Source organism: Ursus arctos, unplaced genomic scaffold (assembly GCF_023065955.2).
Source record: "Ursus arctos isolate Adak ecotype North America unplaced genomic scaffold, UrsArc2.0 scaffold_30, whole genome shotgun sequence".
Taxonomy (NCBI): domain Eukaryota; kingdom Metazoa; phylum Chordata; class Mammalia; order Carnivora; family Ursidae; genus Ursus; species Ursus arctos.
Window position 1 is genome coordinate 13288316 of NW_026622986.1, and position 18849 is coordinate 13307164.

Genomic DNA, 18849 nt, shown 5'->3' on the forward strand with positions numbered 1-18849 from the left:
GCACACAGAAGCAGGGGGAGGGGCAGAGGGAGAAGCAGACACCCCACTGAGCAGGGAGCCTGATTCAGGACTCGATCCCAGGACCCTGGGATCATGACCTGAGCTGAAGGCAGACGCTTAACCAACTGAGCCACCCAGGTGCCCTTCCTTGTGGTTTCTAATTTAACGTACTGTGTGGTATAATCTTGGCAGGTTTTAGATCTTTTTGAGAATAAAGAGAGGAAATAAGTAAACATTTTATGTAGTCTTTTCATTAATTAAAACGGAAATTTCTGATTATGTAAGTGAGGTTCTTAATCTTTATCCAGCAAATGAAATAAATTTTAAGCTGCAACACTGTTAAAGGAGAAAATTGTTTCCGGATTCTGATTTATTTATTTTTAATTATATCTGCATATAATAGATACATACAAAGACATCAAATGAATGAACTCACAATTTATAAGTTTTTTTCTAATATGAACTATTTGTCATCGTAGAGTCATAAGGAAGGAAAGGTTGCCAACAGAGTGTACAGAATTATTTCTGGAAGATGATTTTTACTTTTTCAAGTATCTCCAATAGTGGATACATTTTATATTATTCCCAGGAAACTTTAGTATTCCTAGTTGTTAATTCTAGGGGGTTTTTTTAGGTTTTAAAAATTTTGAGTAATCTCTATACCCAACACGGGGCTTGAACTCACAACCCTGAGATCAAGAGTCACACACTCTTCCGACTGAGCCAGCCAGGCACGCACATAGTTGTTAAATTTAACGTGCGAATTCTTTCGAATCTGAAACTCAGAAATACTGGTGATTGGATTTTTTTGGTCCCTTTCTTCTTTCCTCATGTGAATATTGGGCCCTGCTTGATAATCATACATGTATTTGGAGTCTTTAAAACATTCAGCTTGGATGGTCATGATTATTAATTTGTTAGTACTAGGTTCTTTCTCCAGTCCTTAACTACCGTCTTGTATTCGTAGATAGGAAATTAGAGCTATTAGTTTGCTAGTCACAGTTCACAGAAGAAAACTATGTGAATTTTAAAATGGGATTTATCTTTTTTCATAAATCATAGTAGTACTTAAAAATGCCTCAAAATGCTGTGATCCCATAAGTATTTCTCTTCCACAATTTAAATCTTTTTAAGATTGATTTTTAAAAAGGAGTATTCTTATAAAATCTTAAATCGGTGTTTTGCGATTAAATCTTTTTATTAATCTTTAAAATGCTGTTCATTACAGAGATGAATACTTGCCTGCGTATGTTTTTTTCCTAAAGTTTTATTTATTTCAGAGCGAGAGAGAGAGAGGGAGTGTGTGGTGGGGGGAGAGGGTAAGAGGGAGAGGAAGAGAGAGGGAGAGAAGCCGACTTCCCACTGAGCATGGAGCCTGATGTGGGGCTCAGTCTCACAAACCCGAGATCATGACCTGAGCCAAAATCCAGAGTCAGATGCTTAACCAACTGAGCCACCCAGGTGCCCATTAACTTGCCTATGTTAATAAAAGTGTATTTTCTATCCTTGAAACTAATGTGAAGTATATAATTGAAATATTGAATCCCATGGCTTTTTCCCCCTACCTTTATTTTTGTTCTGAAAATTTCAGAGTTCTGTGTAGGTTTACATTATTTACTTATATCAATTATATTTTGTTATATTTATATTTAAATATGTGTAATTATATTAATTATATTTTCCTGAGCAATGTCATTTTTTTCCTACTTCAAATGTATTTGTCTATAACTTTCTTCTTAAGTCTCCTGGGTGCTTCAAATTTGGTATGTCCCGGATTGAAAACATCGTTTATGACCTTTCCCACTTCCCTGACTTTTTGTAATCTGCTCTGTCATTTGTTTTCCCCACGCTAGTGTATGGCACCACCGAAACACTGAAGCAGGAAAAATCCTGGACTCCAAACTTCCCCGAAATTGCTATATCCAGGGGCACCTGGGTGGCTCACTCGGTTAAGCATCTGACTCATGACTGGCTCAGGTCGTGTTCTCGGGGTCCTGGTATATCAAGCCCCATGTCTGGCTCCATACTCAGTAGGGAGTCTGCTTGAGGATTCTCTCTCTTCCTCTCCCTCTGCCCCTTCCCCTGCATGCGCACACTGTCTCTCTCTAAAAATAAATAAATAAATTTTTAAAAAACAATCACCACATCTCTACCTCTGAAACCAGTAATACATTATATGTTAATTAATTGAATTTAAATTAGAAAAGCGACACCTGGCTGGCTCAGTGGGTTAAGTAAGTGTCTGCCTTCAGCTCAGGTCATGATCCCAGGATCCTGGGATCCAGTCCCGGGTTGGGCTCCTTGCTCAGCGTGGAGCCGGCTTCTCTCTCTGCCTGCCACTCCTCCTGCTTGTGCTCTCTCTCTCTTTCCCTGACCAATCAATCAATCAATCAACAAAAATCTAAAAAAGAAATAAGTTAAAAAACAAAAAAAAAATTTAGCACATTCAGTCATTCACCACATTCAGAATTTTGTCCCTGCTTACCATTTTTCATATCTTATTAACATAATTCACCCCCTCACCTATAATTTTGAAATGCTCTTCTGGTTTTGGTTCCTTTATGCTCATCTTGACATTGCTGTCAGAGTGACCTTTTTAAATATGTTTGTGATGATGTAACTTCTCCGCTTATTTGGTGGATACCCATGACATGAAGGAGAAAGTTCATATTCTAGCATGACACCTTTTTGGTTCAGTCCTGATTTTCCAATTACATGTCTGTATCCCGTTCCCAAAAAGTGTGTTCCAGTTTTGCCACATTCTCTAGCTATCGTCACTTCCTGTGTTATTTCATAGTTCATCCTTTTGCTCCTCCTACCTTTTCTGGAAGGCCCTTCACACCCTCCTTGTGCACTTTGTCTGTCTTTCAAGATACAGCCCTATCTTTGCAGCACTTCCTGAGCTTCCCACATACAACTGTTTTCTCTTTTGTGCCTTCGCTGTGCTTCATTCACCTCACCTGTAGAACTAGTAAATGATACTCTGTGTTCTTACCTGTTTTCGTCCATCTCTGGTCCGACTAGCATATAGGGTAGTCTCTGTCTTTTCTTTCTATTTCCAACTTGTCCCAGGATAGTGCCTATGACTTGACGGAGACGGTATGTATTTGTCTTTCTTGAGTAAGTGAGTGAGCGAGCAATTGAATTAATGTGATGTTTTCTGAAGGTGGGTTTTGTTTTGTGTTGTTTTTATAGGACGGAGAGGTGCTATCAGCAATTGGGAAAAAGGACAACGGGATTGATATGGAAAGTGCTCCACAAGGGCAAACAGTTAATGACAACTTGACTTCTGCTGCTAGAGCATCCAAAAATAATGGAGATGGTGAGTGAGTGAACATCTATGAATCTTTTTCTATGCTTAAGTGCTGGTACATCACAATCTGTAAGTCTGTAGATCCAGATATGTTTTCCATTTCATTAAGGTATTTTTCTTTTGCTGTCTTTCTTTATAAGTATCCCGATGACTACCAACTTTTTCTTCTTGAAAATACTTCAGCTCTGAAAATCTTACTCCTATCCCTTTTATATTATTGGAATATTCTTAAATACGGATAGGCTTGTATATATGTTTGAAATTCATAATGATACATGTTCTCATTAATGTACCTGTGACTATATTTTGTAGTTATGGTAATAGGATTGGGAGAAGAGGAAGATAGAGAATCACCTTGGCATTCTGAGGTACTGTTTTCTTCTTCTTGTTTTACAATATAAGCATTGAGTGATGGTGTGAAAACATGAAAGGAATGCTTAGGCTTTACTCTCTTGTCTGTGTGTTTGCCCATAAAAAGTATTTCCTTATCCTTTTACCTGTAATTGACAAAATCATTATGTGTAAATATAATGATATAGCATAATACAGTTCTGCTAATTTGCAAGCTTAACTTAACAAAAGCTGTGTAGTATTATTGGAGAAAACTGAGGCTTAGAACTGAAAAGGAATTAGTTTGGGTTTTGAAATTAAGATATCTAAAAAACTAAAGAATTGGTCCAGGCCAGCCTAGGGCCAAATGTATGATTCTGTGGTGTATATGGATGTGCAAAGCTGCTAATGAGATCTAGAAAGAGTTTGGATTATAGTTTTTTATAGCTTGGAACTTGAAACGATAATGCCTGGGACATGAAAGTATTATATATATACACATATTTCTAAAAGATATTTATTAATTTATTTATTTATTTGAGAGAGTGAGTGAGTGGGCGGGAGCGAGAGGGAGAGAGAATCTGAATCTGAATCCACGCTTGAGTGCAGAGCCCAACTGACTCGAAGAGTTCGACACTCAACCGGCTGAGCCATCCAGGGCCCCTGAAAGTATTATATTTGGACTGTCAAGTAGATTCACAAGGAGCATTGGAATTGTAATAACAATTTGGTTTAGTGGTGTTGTATTTATTTATTTTTAAACAGATTTTATTTATTTCAGAGAGAGAGGGAGAGAGAGAGAGAGAAAGAGAGCATGAGCAGGGGGCGGGGAGGGGGGCAGAGGGAGAGGGAGAAGCAGGCTTCCCACTGAGCACATGGAGCTAGATCCCAGAACCCACTGAGCCATGCAGGCGCCCCTGCTTTACTGATGTTTTAATAGCTAAAAACCATTTCAGATAGTTAAAGTAGTATGCATTGAGTATCTTTGTGGCAGCCATACTTGTAGAAACAAGTATAAATTAATGATGGCCTATTCTAAGGTGATAGACTATAGAAGGGGATAAAAAGGGCCTGATCTCTTAGCACAGGCAGGTGCTACACAATGGTGTGCGCACCATATTTGAAGTCAAGAGATATGCTAGAAGTCCTCAAGATCATAAGAGAACACAGTGTAATAACAACAGGGAGATAAGTACCGGATTGAGATTTATAAAGGTTGGTGGGAGTGAACAATTCTTAGGTATGCCAGTATGGAAGTAAAGAATTAGAAAGCAACTGGCAAGAACAGCTAGATGGAGGTGAAGATGAGGGAGGGGGTGGGGGGAAGAATTCATTTAAGAAGGGCAAGATGAATGTAAAGATTGAAGAGTTGAGAGAGAGTATTACAAAAACACAATTGCAGTAGTGGGGCTAAGGGAGAGCAGATAGTCTGTATTATAAAATAGGGTAGAGATTATTTTGAGTGCAAACTAAGAAAACAAAGTCAGGTAATACAAATGCTTAGACTCTTCTGAATGACTTACAGCTGATTTTCATGAAGCCTGGAAGAAAATTTTATCCCTTTAACTTTAATAAAGTGTGATATCTCATATTTAATTTAGCAAAATCTGTGTTTATAGATAATGCAAAGTGAAATCTGTGTTAGACCTTAATCAGATTTATTATGAATTTTGAATTTTTGGCCATTGTCTTCCTTCTGGTTCCTTTCTGCCTTCCTTTCTTTCTTTTTTTTGAAGATTTTATTTATTTATTTTGTGCGAGAGAGTGAGAGAGAGATATTGAGAGCTGGAGCACACAGAAGCAGGGGGAGGGGCAGAGGGAGAAGCAGACACCCCACTGAGCAGGGAGCCTGATTCAGGACTCGATCCCAGGACCCTGGGATCATGACCTGAGCTGAAGGCAGACGCTTAACCAACTGAGCCACCCAGGTGCCCTTCCTTGTGGTTTCTAATTTAACGTACTGTGTGGTATAATCTTGGCAGGTTTTAGATCTTTTTGAGAATAAAGAGAGGAAATAAGTAAACATTTTATGTAGTCTTTTCATTAATTAAAACGGAAATTTCTGATTATGTAAGTGAGGTTCTTAATCTTTATCCAGCAAATGAAATAAATTTTAAGCTGCAACACTGTTAAAGGAGAAAATTGTTTCCGGATTCTGATTTATTTATTTTTAATTATATCTGCATATAATAGATACATACAAAGACATCAAATGAATGAACTCACAATTTATAAGTTTTTTTCTAATATGAACTATTTGTCATCGTAGAGTCATAAGGAAGGAAAGGTTGCCAACAGAGTGTACAGAATTATTTCTGGAAGATGATTTTTACTTTTTCAAGTATCTCCAATAGTGGATACATTTTATATTATTCCCAGGAAACTTTAGTATTCCTAGTTGTTAATTCTAGGGGGTTTTTTTAGGTTTTAAAAATTTTGAGTAATCTCTATACCCAACACGGGGCTTGAACTCACAACCCTGAGATCAAGAGTCACACACTCTTCCGACTGAGCCAGCCAGGCACGCACATAGTTGTTAAATTTAACGTGCGAATTCTTTCGAATCTGAAACTCAGAAATACTGGTGATTGGATTTTTTTGGTCCCTTTCTTCTTTCCTCATGTGAATATTGGGCCCTGCTTGATAATCATACATGTATTTGGAGTCTTTAAAACATTCAGCTTGGATGGTCATGATTATTAATTTGTTAGTACTAGGTTCTTTCTCCAGTCCTTAACTACCGTCTTGTATTCGTAGATAGGAAATTAGAGCTATTAGTTTGCTAGTCACAGTTCACAGAAGAAAACTATGTGAATTTTAAAATGGGATTTATCTTTTTTCATAAATCATAGTAGTACTTAAAAATGCCTCAAAATGCTGTGATCCCATAAGTATTTCTCTTCCACAATTTAAATCTTTTTAAGATTGATTTTTAAAAAGGAGTATTCTTATAAAATCTTAAATCGGTGTTTTGCGATTAAATCTTTTTATTAATCTTTAAAATGCTGTTCATTACAGAGATGAATACTTGCCTGCGTATGTTTTTTTCCTAAAGTTTTATTTATTTCAGAGCGAGAGAGAGAGAGGGAGTGTGTGGTGGGGGGAGAGGGTAAGAGGGAGAGGAAGAGAGAGGGAGAGAAGCCGACTTCCCACTGAGCATGGAGCCTGATGTGGGGCTCAGTCTCACAAACCCGAGATCATGACCTGAGCCAAAATCCAGAGTCAGATGCTTAACCAACTGAGCCACCCAGGTGCCCATTAACTTGCCTATGTTAATAAAAGTGTATTTTCTATCCTTGAAACTAATGTGAAGTATATAATTGAAATATTGAATCCCATGGCTTTTTCCCCCTACCTTTATTTTTGTTCTGAAAATTTCAGAGTTCTGTGTAGGTTTACATTATTTACTTATATCAATTATATTTTGTTATATTTATATTTAAATATGTGTAATTATATTAATTATATTTTCCTGAGCAATGTCATTTTTTTTCCTACTTCAAATGTATTTGTCTATAACTTTCTTCTTAAGTCTCCTGGGTGCTTCAAATTTGGTATGTCCCGGATTGAAAACATCGTTTATGACCTTTCCCACTTCCCTGACTTTTTGTAATCTGCTCTGTCATTTGTTTTCCCCACGCTAGTGTATGGCACCACCGAAACACTGAAGCAGGAAAAATCCTGGACTCCAAACTTCCCCGAAATTGCTATATCCAGGGGCACCTGGGTGGCTCACTCGGTTAAGCATCTGACTCATGACTGGCTCAGGTCGTGTTCTCGGGGTCCTGGTATATCAAGCCCCATGTCTGGCTCCATACTCAGTAGGGAGTCTGCTTGAGGATTCTCTCTCTTCCTCTCCCTCTGCCCCTTCCCCTGCATGCGCACACTGTCTCTCTCTAAAAATAAATAAATAAATTTTTAAAAAACAATCACCACATCTCTACCTCTGAAACCAGTAATACATTATATGTTAATTAATTGAATTTAAATTAGAAAAGCGACACCTGGCTGGCTCAGTGGGTTAAGTAAGTGTCTGCCTTCAGCTCAGGTCATGATCCCAGGATCCTGGGATCCAGTCCCGGGTTGGGCTCCTTGCTCAGCGTGGAGCCGGCTTCTCTCTCTGCCTGCCACTCCTCCTGCTTGTGCTCTCTCTCTCTTTCCCTGACCAATCAATCAATCAATCAACAAAAATCTAAAAAAGAAATAAGTTAAAAAACAAAAAAAAATTTAGCACATTCAGTCATTCACCACATTCAGAATTTTGTCCCTGCTTACCATTTTTCATATCTTATTAACATAATTCACCCCCTCACCTATAATTTTGAAATGCTCTTCTGGTTTTGGTTCCTTTATGCTCATCTTGACATTGCTGTCAGAGTGACCTTTTTAAATATGTTTGTGATGATGTAACTTCTCCGCTTATTTGGTGGATACCCATGACATGAAGGAGAAAGTTCATATTCTAGCATGACACCTTTTTGGTTCAGTCCTGATTTTCCAATTACATGTCTGTATCCCATTCCCAAAAAGTGTGTTCCAGTTTTGCCACATTCTCTAGCTATCGTCACTTCCTGTGTTATTTCATAGTTCATCCTTTTGCTCCTCCTACCTTTTCTAGAAGGCCCTTCACACCCTCCTTGTGCACTTTGTCTGTCTTTCAAGATACAGCCCTATCTTTGCAGCACTTCCTGAGCTTCCCACATACAACTGTTTTCTCTTTTGTGCCTTCGCTGTGCTTCATTCACCTCACCTGTAGAACTAGTAAATGATACTCTGTGTTCTTACCTGTTTTCGTCCATCTCTGGTCCGACTAGCATATAGGGTAGTCTCTGTCTTTTCTTTCTATTTCCAACTTGTCCCAGGATAGTGCCTATGACTTGACGGAGATGGTATGTATTTGTCTTTCTTGAGTAAGTGAGTGAGTGAGCAATTGAATTAATGTGATGTTTTCTGAAGGTGGGTTTTGTTTTGTGTTGTTTTTATAGGACGGAGAGGTGCTATCAGCAATTGGGGAAAAGGACAATGGGATTGATATGAAAAGTGCTCCACGAGAGCAAACAGTTAATGACAACTTGACTTCTGCTGATAGAGCATCCAAAAATAATGGAGATGGTAAGTGAGTGAACATCTATGAATCTTTTTCTATGCTTAAGTGCTGGTATATCACAATCTGTAAGTCTGTAGATCCAGATATGTTTTCCATTTCATTAAGGTATTTTTCTTTTGCTGTCTTTCTTTATAAGTATCCCGATGACTACCAACTTTTTCTTCTTGAAAATACTTCAGCTCTGAAAATCTTACTCCTATCCCTTTTATATTATTGGAATATTCTTAAATACGGATAGGCTTGTATATATGTTTGAAATTCATAATGATACATGTTCTCATTAATGTACCTGTGACTATATTTTGTAGTTATGGTAATAGGATTGGGAGAAGAGGAAGATAGAGAATCACCTTGGGATTCTGAGGTACTGTTTTCTTCTTCTTGTTTTACAATATAAGCGTTGAGTGATGTGAAAACATGAAAGGAATGCTTAGGCTTTACTCTCTTGTCTGTGTGTTTGCCCATAAAAAGTATTTCCTTATCCTTTTACCTGTAATTGACAAAATCATTATGTGTAAATATAATGATATAGCATAATACAGTTCTGCTAATTTGCAAGCTTAACAAAAGCTGTGTAGTATTATTGGAGAAAACTGAGGCTTAGAACTGAAAAGGAATTAGTTTGGGTTTTGAAATTAAGATATCTAAAAAACTAAAGAATTGGTCCAGGCCAGCCTAGGGCCAAATGTATGATTCTGTGGTGTATATGGATGTGCAAAGCTGCTAATGAGATCTAGAAAGAGTTTGGATTATAGTTTTTTATAGCTTGGAACTTGAAACGATAATGCCTGGGACATGAAAGTATTATATATATACACATTTCTAAAAGATTTTATTTATTTATTTATTTATTTATTTATTTATTTATTTATTTATTTGAGAGAGTGAGTGAGTGGGCGGGAGCGAGAGGGAGAGAGAATCTGAATCTGAATCCACGCTTGAGTGCAGAGCCCAACTGACTCGAAGAGTTCGACACTCAACCGGCTGAGCCATCCAGGGCCCCTGAAAGTATTATATTTGGATTGTCAAGTAAATTTACAAGGAGCATTGGAATTGTAATAACAATTTGGTTTAGTGGTGTTTTATTTATTTATTTTTAAACAGATTTTATTTATTTCAGAGAGAGAGGGAGAGAGAGAGAGGAAGAGAGCATGAGCAGGTGGCGGGGAGGGGGGCAGAGGGAGAGGGAGAAGCAGGCTTCCCGCTGAGCACATGGAGCTAGAGCCCAGAACCCACTGAGCCACGCAGGCGCCCCTGCTTTACTGATGTTTTAATAGCTAAAAACCATTTCAGATAGTTAAAATAGTATGCATTGAGTATCTTTGTGGCAGCCATACTTGTAGAAACAAGTATAAATTAATGATGGCCTATTCTAAGGTGATAGACTATAGAAGGGGATTAAAGGGCCTGATCTCTTAGCACAGGCAGGTGCTACACATGGTGTGAGCACCATATTTGAAGTCAAGAGATATGCTAGCATCCTGGTTCTGTCACTTGGTAGTTGTAGGATCCCAGAGAAACTTGTTTAACCTGTTTGAATGTCAGTGACCTCATTCATAGAAATGGTACTCATACCTACCTCTCTGGTATGTGTAATGAACAAATGTGGTAACAAATGTGAAAACACTTTGTAAACTGTAAAGGGTGCTATAGAAATATAAGACAAAAATGATCACAGCAGTCTTTAGTGATTTGGTGTATATTGATGACACTTTTTTAAATGTGAAGATTTCTGAAGGACAAAAAATAAATGACATTAGTGTCAGGAGAAGAATGGGAAAGTTAGAATGGGAAAGTGGATTTCTAATTTGGGGTATGTTAAGTTTCAGTGACACCGTATAGGTATACAGTTGACCCTTGAACAAGATGGGTTTGAATTGTGTGTCCACTTACAGATTTTTTTCCATACAGTACTGTACTGTTAATGTATTTTCTCTTCCTTATGATTTTCTTAATAGGCTTTTCTTTAGTTTCTATTGTAAGAACACAGTATATAAGACATGTAATATACAAAATGTGTTAATTGCCTTTATGTTATTGGTAAGTTCAGCATTATTTGTATTTTTAATTAGAAATTGAATGAAATGTACATTATGTCTTAATCATATTGTTTCAATACCCATTCAGCCGATCATTGAGGTGAAGGCTTCTGTTCGTAATAAAACAATAGAGATTATGAAAAAAGACACATCAAAGTCAGGTAAATTGTACAATACAAATTTAATGGTGGAAAGAAGTACAGTAAAATATTCAATGCTTACCCTCTTCTTATTCTGATTTTTTGGGGGGTTAATGGCAAATTTAACTGACGGATTTGACATAAATAAGGTAGATATCATTGTTGATATCCATGTTTGAACAAAAGATATTTACAAGCATTAGAAAAAGAGATTTTAAAAATGAAGTTTTAGCTCAAGTTTGTACTTTTATGTTTTGAAATCCTAAAGTTCTAGTTTCGAATCCCTTTACTTCCTAAGGATTCCTAGAAATTATTAGTAGACTCTAAGGTTTTGCCAGTGTTCAATGTTTATATGAATTCTGATCTTTATCTGGAGTAAAGCTTCACTAGCTGTCATGTCAATTGTGTTTTAATTTTATTTCATCTTAGTGTTGTTTTGTTGGTCATCTGAAGCCAAATAGATGTTATTAGCAGACACGGTGTGTGTGTGTGTGTGTGTGTGTGTGTGTGTGTGTGTGTGTGTGTATGGTATCTTTGATTATTAAAAATGTGGGAAGTAGTTAGGTAGATCTTAATATTTGTCAGACACAATCTTTGAAAACAGTAATTCTGAAACTTATTGGCCTTAGGGTCCTTTTATACTATCTAAAAATTATTAGGAATTCCAAAGAATTTCTGCTTTAGTGGGTTGCATCTGTTGATATTTACAATATTAGAAATTAAAACAAACATTTAAAATACAAGCATACACAATCATACATTGTTAGCCATTCGAGCTATGACCCACTAATCATGTGACTTGTGATACTATCACGTATCATATCTTTAGAAAACTTCACCGTACACGTAATAAGAGAATGAGAGTGAAAATGTCAAATAACATTTAGCATTATTGTGAAAACAGTTTTGACCTCTTGGACCCTGTGAATGGATGGACTTTGGAACTCCGGATTCTCAGAAGACACGGGAGGACTGTTTTAAACCATACACAGGGGTCATGGATGCAAAATGATAAAGGGACCCTTGTGATGAAATGGGCATTAAGGTTTTGTTTCTGCATTTCTTGCTTTTTTCTTTCACTAGCCTTAAGAGGCTTAAATCAGACAATCTTGTTTAAAAAAAAAGGAAAATAGTTTTGTTATACATTTCCTGTTTCATGGCACTGTAGTTTTTGGATCTGCTGTGGACTGAGACTCATTCTGTTTTTACTTGGAAATGATTAGATCACCCGAGGCTTGCTTTTCTCATGTAAGTTTATGACGTTTATCCAAGGCTTAAAAATTTCTGAAGATATTGGTGCATTGAGGAAAGACCATGTCATTGTAATTAAGGTAGTACCATTCGTTGAAAATGTTTTAAAACCCATGTCTGTAGAACACAGGGTGCGTATTTAAACATAAAATAAATGGTTAGACATAAATGTTGTTACTAAAATAATTCATACCTTGGAAAATCTTAATTACTAATGAACAAAAGTCCTTAGGGAATACAGAATATGTAATAGAGCTTGGTGAGTGAGTTAAAATATGTAATACTAGAGAATAAAAAACATGAGAGACAGTTAAATTCATCTGTGTGAATGGCAAGTAGAGGACATGTAAAATACAGTAAGTTATGAATGAGCAGTAGTATGTGTGGGAGAAGAACAGGACATGGGACTGCTTCTTTGACAAAAGAGTTTATACGGATTAGTCAAGTTTGTCTTATTATTTACATTCTAATAAATGAAACTTTGTTTTCCGATTTGTCCAATTGGGAGTCCACTGGTTTGACCCAGAATAATGAGACTTGTCAAAGATACAGGGATTTGAAGGTTGATGATAGGTGCCCATCTATATCACAATCGATGACCAAAATTCAGTCAGCACCCACAGAATTTGGACAGACGACCTTAATAGATAAAGAAAAGATTAATAATATTGGAGCTGTGTTTCTGTTAGAGAATTATAAACTCCACGACCTGTGTGAATCACAGCCACCAGAAACCAGAGAGCGCAAAGAAGGTAATAAAGAATCATAGAGAATTCAACCTCTCCATGACTTCACCATAGTTCTGATTTTTCAAAACTAATTTTGTGGCAAAAATTACTTTGTGTTTACTCCTTTTCTGCAACCTACAACCAAACAGAATATCTTTTAGCAAGACATTTGCATTCTTGCTCTAAGCAAAACAACATATGAATAAGAATGAGGAGAAAGTAATTTCCTTTAGGCTAGTTTTTTGCATTCGCTTGAGAGCGGGTAGCAAGATTATATTTAGAACTTTGGAGCCAGTTGAGAATACTAGGTAGCAATCTAAAGATTGCTTACTCAAAACATAATTTCTTAGCTTTATTTTTATAGCTCTAAATTCACAAGTATTGGTTAAACTATATTCACTGTACCTAATAAAAGCACCTTCCCAAACGAAATATTAGACTATTTCCTGTATTCTCTATGACTTTATTTTAGAGTTGGCTTTCCCAGCAGTAATGGGAATCGTTGAGGATTTACTATGTAGTTATCACCTTCTCAGCTCTGTATGCATAGTCCATCTCCTTGCTTTCTTATTTTTATTTTTTTTAGAGAGAGAAAGTGGGGAGGGAGGGAGAGGCAGAGGGAGAGGGAGGGAGAGAATCCCAAGCAGGCTCCATGCTCAGCACCGGGCCTGATGGGGGGCTTGATCTTAGGACCTTGAGATCATGACCTGAGCTGAAATCAAGAGTCGGACGGACGCTTAACTCACTGAGCCGCCCAGGTGTCCCTTTATTATTATGATTATTATCTAAAGATTTTATGTATTTGAGAGAGACAGATTGAGAGAACGAGTGGGAGGAGGGGCAGAGGGAGAAGGAGACTCTCCCAGCTGAGCAGGGAGCCTGATGGAGGACTCGATCCCAGGAATCCCAGATCATGACCTGAGCCGAAGGCAGCTGTTTTGCCAGCTGAGCCACCCAGGCGCCCTCCTTTATTATTTTTAATGAATAAATGGAATATTGGTTTTAAATAGTACTATATCATTTAAAAATGATCTATGGAAAATCAGTTTTAATTCTAAGAGACTCCGTCTATTGATGAACCACATCTAATGTGTGCTCTACTTAATGTACCAGTTAATTCAGTGCCTTTTCTCTCATATGATCAGGTCTGTACTAATAAATAGTACAGTATTTTTTTCACCCCTGTAGTTTTATGTTCTTTCTTTACTTGTAGAATTAACACTGTATTTTCAAAAGATTTTCAGTTAGCTCCTAGAGTAGTGAGTACAGGCAATAAATTCAAAGTTGTTTACCTATACAATTGACTTGTTTGCTGTTACTTCTTCCTGAGCTTGGTGGATCCAAGAAGCAGGACTTTTAAGACAAAACACCTACAGGCTCCTGTAACACAGGAAGATACGAAAGAGAAAAATTAAAAAATAAATACAAGCAACTTAAAACAGTTCATGTAGATTATTTCTCTTCTCACTTGATGCCTTTTAGAAGGTAATGAGCAAAGTTAGTTCTCTAGGGATCCAAGATAGTGTGTTTATTCAATTAGTACAGATTTATTCTGTCCTGGGCCCTGATAATTTTATATCCTGATTATTTCTGGAACCATTCTGTCAGTTCAGGTGTGCTTGCTTCATCTTTATTTTGTGTTACTGTCTTCTAATTCATCTCCCATCTTTTATTACAATGCCCCTCAAATTCATTGCTCTCCGCGGCATTTAGAGTGATCTGTCTCAAACGCAAATATGATTATGAACTACTGTTGGAAAAACATTTGTGTCCGGGTATCTTAAAATTACATATAAAGCTTTCACAATCTTGAATTCTTCTAAACGCTGTCTGATCCTTTCTACTGTCTGCCCTTTTCTCTGGCATTCTGAACTGCTGGTGATGTCTTCCTCTTGGATCCCTGTAGTTTAAACAAGTATTTACCCTGTTGTGGGCTTCTCTCCCTTGTCTTACTACAGCCTTGCCTACTCTCCCCATTTTCCGCCTTCTAACCCCTTTGAATCTGGCTGACCTCACTGTTGTAGTCTCAGTTCAGGCATTATCTCTAGAAAAACCATTGTTTTTCTTTTTATCTGCATGCTTCTTTAAACCTGGGTGCCACCTTTTATCTGACACCTTTTATCTACATGCTTCTTTAAACCTGGGTGCCTAGCACTCAGTGGGAATTCGGTAAAAAATGACTGAGTAAAACAAAGACTGTTTACACAGAGATGATTTGAGAGATTGTCCCATACAGGGGTGCCTGGGTGGCTCAGTAGGTTGAGTGTCCAACTCTTGATTTCAGCTCAGGTCATGACCTCAGAGTTGTGAGATCGAGCCCTGTTTGGGGCTCAGTGCTGGGCATGGAGCTTGGTCAAGATTCTCTCTCCCCCTCTGCTCCTCCCCCTCTCCCTCTCGGAAAAGAGAGGGAGAGAGAGATTGTTCCACACAATGTAGGAGCAAAAGAAATAGATATATAAAGAAGTAATTAGCAGTTCAGGTGGTGAAGATACGCTAGAAAAATCTGTAAAGTACTAAGGTAGCCCCAAAGAAAGAGACACCTGTTTATCTGGGGAAGGATAGCCATAATCAAGGATGACTTTACATAGCAGTCTGTGTCCTAAAAGGTGTAAAGAAATTTGTCAAGTAGTAGAGGAAAACATTTCAGGAATGTTTACACTCATCAGGCACATACACCCGTGGGAAGGTTGTACACTGATAGTGGCATCAAAAGTACTAGTAATTTTGGAAACCACGAATAATGTAGTTGAAGCTTAGGGTGTTGTTTCAGAGGTACTGTTATAAGGTGAAGAATAGTCTGTTGAGATTTTATATGTTTCTGCTGTCTTTTCAAATTTTGTTTCTGGTTGTTTTGTTCATGGATGTTAGGTGGATGAATTTGTGAATGAATCTTTGAGATGTTTGTATGCCTTTAACCTGGTGACATTTAGGATTTCCCAAATGGTTTGTTGAAGTTTTCGATAATTCAAAGTATTTCTTCAAGTAAATATTCAGCTAAAGAGTGTAATTTAAACTCGTAATCGATAAAATGTTATTTTCTATTTTTATGAAGGTTATAACTTTTATCTAACCATGCTAAAAGTAGTCCATTTTTACTAAATATATAGACTTGTCAGCAGAACGAAACTTAGAAATGACATCAGAAGAAGAGCAAGAAACACAGGGTGAAAGTGAAAATAACCACCTGCAGGTATGTAAAAATTTAGATTTCTGATTTTATATGGTTTTCCCTGCTTTAATAATGTAACCTAGCTCAAATGAAATTATCTTTTGAATGGACATATTGAAGTCAACAGATTATAATTTAATATTTAGTTTTTCTAAAATTTTACAAGTTACAAAACTTAAAATGTTGTTAGAATTTGTAGTAACTTACAGCTAAACTTTATCCTTGGAATTGAGACAAAAAAAATTCATGAATATTGTTTGCTTGCATTTTTGTAATTTTTACATGATAAAGAAGGTAACATCAAATATTGAATCATCTGTGTAAGTAGTTAAATTATGAGCAGTGTGACAATAATGACTGCTGACTTAGATTCATGTAGGAGTAATTATTCTCAGTGGTTCAAAATGTGCAGTTGTGTACTGCCAGTCACTAATGCCCAGATTAAAGATTTATTTTGCCTTGTGATCTCTGTGTAGTTGACTTCAGAGAGCGGGGTCATAAAATCAACACAATTGCCTATTGTAGAGTCATTCCTTCCAGGATGGGACCTTTGTGCTTGAGTAATAATAACTTTTTCAGTTATTTCATTTCAGCATAGGAAATCAGTGAGTCTTATTAAATTTTTTGTATCCACTCAGTGGGCATTACAATATATTAGAGCTGGATACAAGGAGATAATGTATAGTGACGTATAACACTATCACAGTATAGAATTTGAATTAAAATTTAGGAATTTGGTTTTCTTTCTGATTGCTGTTAATTGATTTTGGCTTCTAATAATTTAATGTTTGCCTATTCTCTAGTTATTAATCTTCAAAAAATATCCTCACATGCACTGTAGGGGCTCACTATTTAAGGTATGGTGAGATAAAGTGTTTTAAGTTTGTAGCATTAGAAATCATCTAATTCCTTTTTTGGTAGCTGTAACATGTAATGAATTGTTTAGTTCCAAAAAACTGACAAAATGAAGTTTATGGATTTATGTTTTTCTTCTGTCTTAGGCTAGGGTGAGTTATTTCTCACTTCTTAGTGACAATCCAGTGACTTAGGAGCAGCCTAACATAGCTTAAGAAATTTAACAGTTAAATTTTAATTGTTTTCTAATTTTTCTTTGTCCATACTTGATTACATAAGGATAAAGTTATTTTACAAACATGTATCCTGGCAGAAAAGACATCTGAAAATCAGATCCATCAAGGTAACATTCCACTTTTGCATCTACAAAAAATGGCTCAAGAACCAGAAATGAATAAGAAATGTGATAGAGAGGATGATCTATCTGTATATTCAGTACATCCTTCTGTGCAAAAGGATGAGAAAATGTGGAACAGAAAAGGCAAATTAGAGTGGAAAACTAATGTAAAACTCATCACCAGTAAGTTAAAGCGGAAATTTGGTGCAATTTGTAAAAAAGACAAAATTACTACTTATCCTAAAGAAGAATCACGACATGGTAACTTTAAAGAAGGAGCAAACTTAAAGGAAATACCTTCTCATTTAACAAATGATGGACTTGGTTGTGAGAAAAAAGATGCATTTGCAGTGCCTGTCCCTGTAGTATTTCAGGCATTTCCTGAACAAAAAGAGCCTAGTGTCAAAAAGGTCATTCTTTCTCGTCCAAACTCTGGGTCCTTGGCATATGCTTGCCAGTCATCTTCTAATATTTCATCCAGTGGAAATAAATCAGACTGTGAAAATGGTACACTAGACATTGAGCACGTTTTTAACAAAAATGAGGGTTTTGATAGTGATACAGAAAATAAAAACGTAAGGAACCCACTCGTTACGTTTGAAGTGAAAGAGGACCAAGAATTTGATATGGGAATGTCAGCAAGTATGAACCAAAATAGCACTAATTGTAAATTAGACGTTGGATGTATACCTCCGTCTAGTGATCTAAGAAGGCTTTTTGATTTTTGGCTTGCGTGCTTCCATGAAATGAGACAAATGGTTCAAATGAAAAGGCACAATATTTCTGCTGTTACAAACACTTACAAGAAAACAAAAGACTCCTTTCAGAAGCCACTAAATGCAGATAACGACAGTACTAATAACTATAGAAGCATGGAACCTGAATTAGAACATGTGAGTTCTTCTCCATCATGTAGTTACAGAACATCAGAAGTCTATCGAAGTGAAGGATTACAGCCAGATATACTAAAGTGTGTGAATGAGATGGGCCTGTTACTGGTAGAATTCGTGTCATTGGAAAATGAGAACGTTCAACTTCAAAAAGAGGTAGAATTCACTTTACTGCTGTTGTCTTGTTTTTTCTCTTTATCATTATCTGAGCCATTTTGATTTTCCACTTATGAAAAAACTTTGTGTATAAGATGGGTTGTCTAAATATGTAATTGTGTTTGGAAATAGATTATTTCTGCTATGTAAATGGTAGGAGTGCAGGAAGCATTCTTATGATTTCTTTTCCTTAAGTTTCTCTGTCAGTCTCCCAAGTGGCATATGAACTGGGAAACTAATTTAGCTAGGTACCGTGTGACCTCATGAACCAAACTAACGGTAAAGAAAATGGCTTAAAAAATGCAGTTATCTTGAGGTGCCTGGGTGGCACAGTTGAGCATCTGACTCTTGGTTTTGGCGTGGGTCGTGATCTCAGGGTTGTGAGATCAAGCCCCGCGTTGGGCTCTGCGCTCAGTGTGGAGTCTGCTTTAGTTTCTCTCTCCTTCTCCCTCTGCCCCTCCTGCTCATGCTCTCTCTCTCTAAAATAAATAAATCTTTAAAAAACATATAAAAATCTCTAGCGTGTTTTTTTAA

The 18849-nt window shown here is 36.9% G+C and overlaps 1 protein-coding gene across 1 annotated transcript in view; it reads left to right on the forward strand.

The window, feature by feature from the left end:
* Nucleotides 1–18849, forward strand: part of LOC125280907 (ankyrin repeat domain-containing protein 26-like) — a 414415-nt gene that overhangs the window by 81078 nt on the left and 314488 nt on the right. The window contains exons 28-34 of the mRNA XM_057304708.1: nt 3196–3322; nt 3626–3681; nt 8629–8755; nt 9059–9114; nt 10878–10950; nt 16016–16098; nt 17212–18315. Coding sequence (XP_057160691.1) covers nt 3196–3322; nt 3626–3681; nt 8629–8755; nt 9059–9114; nt 10878–10950; nt 16016–16098; nt 17212–18315 — 1626 coding nt within the window. The remainder of the gene's footprint in view (nt 1–3195; nt 3323–3625; nt 3682–8628; nt 8756–9058; nt 9115–10877; nt 10951–16015; nt 16099–17211; nt 18316–18849) is intronic.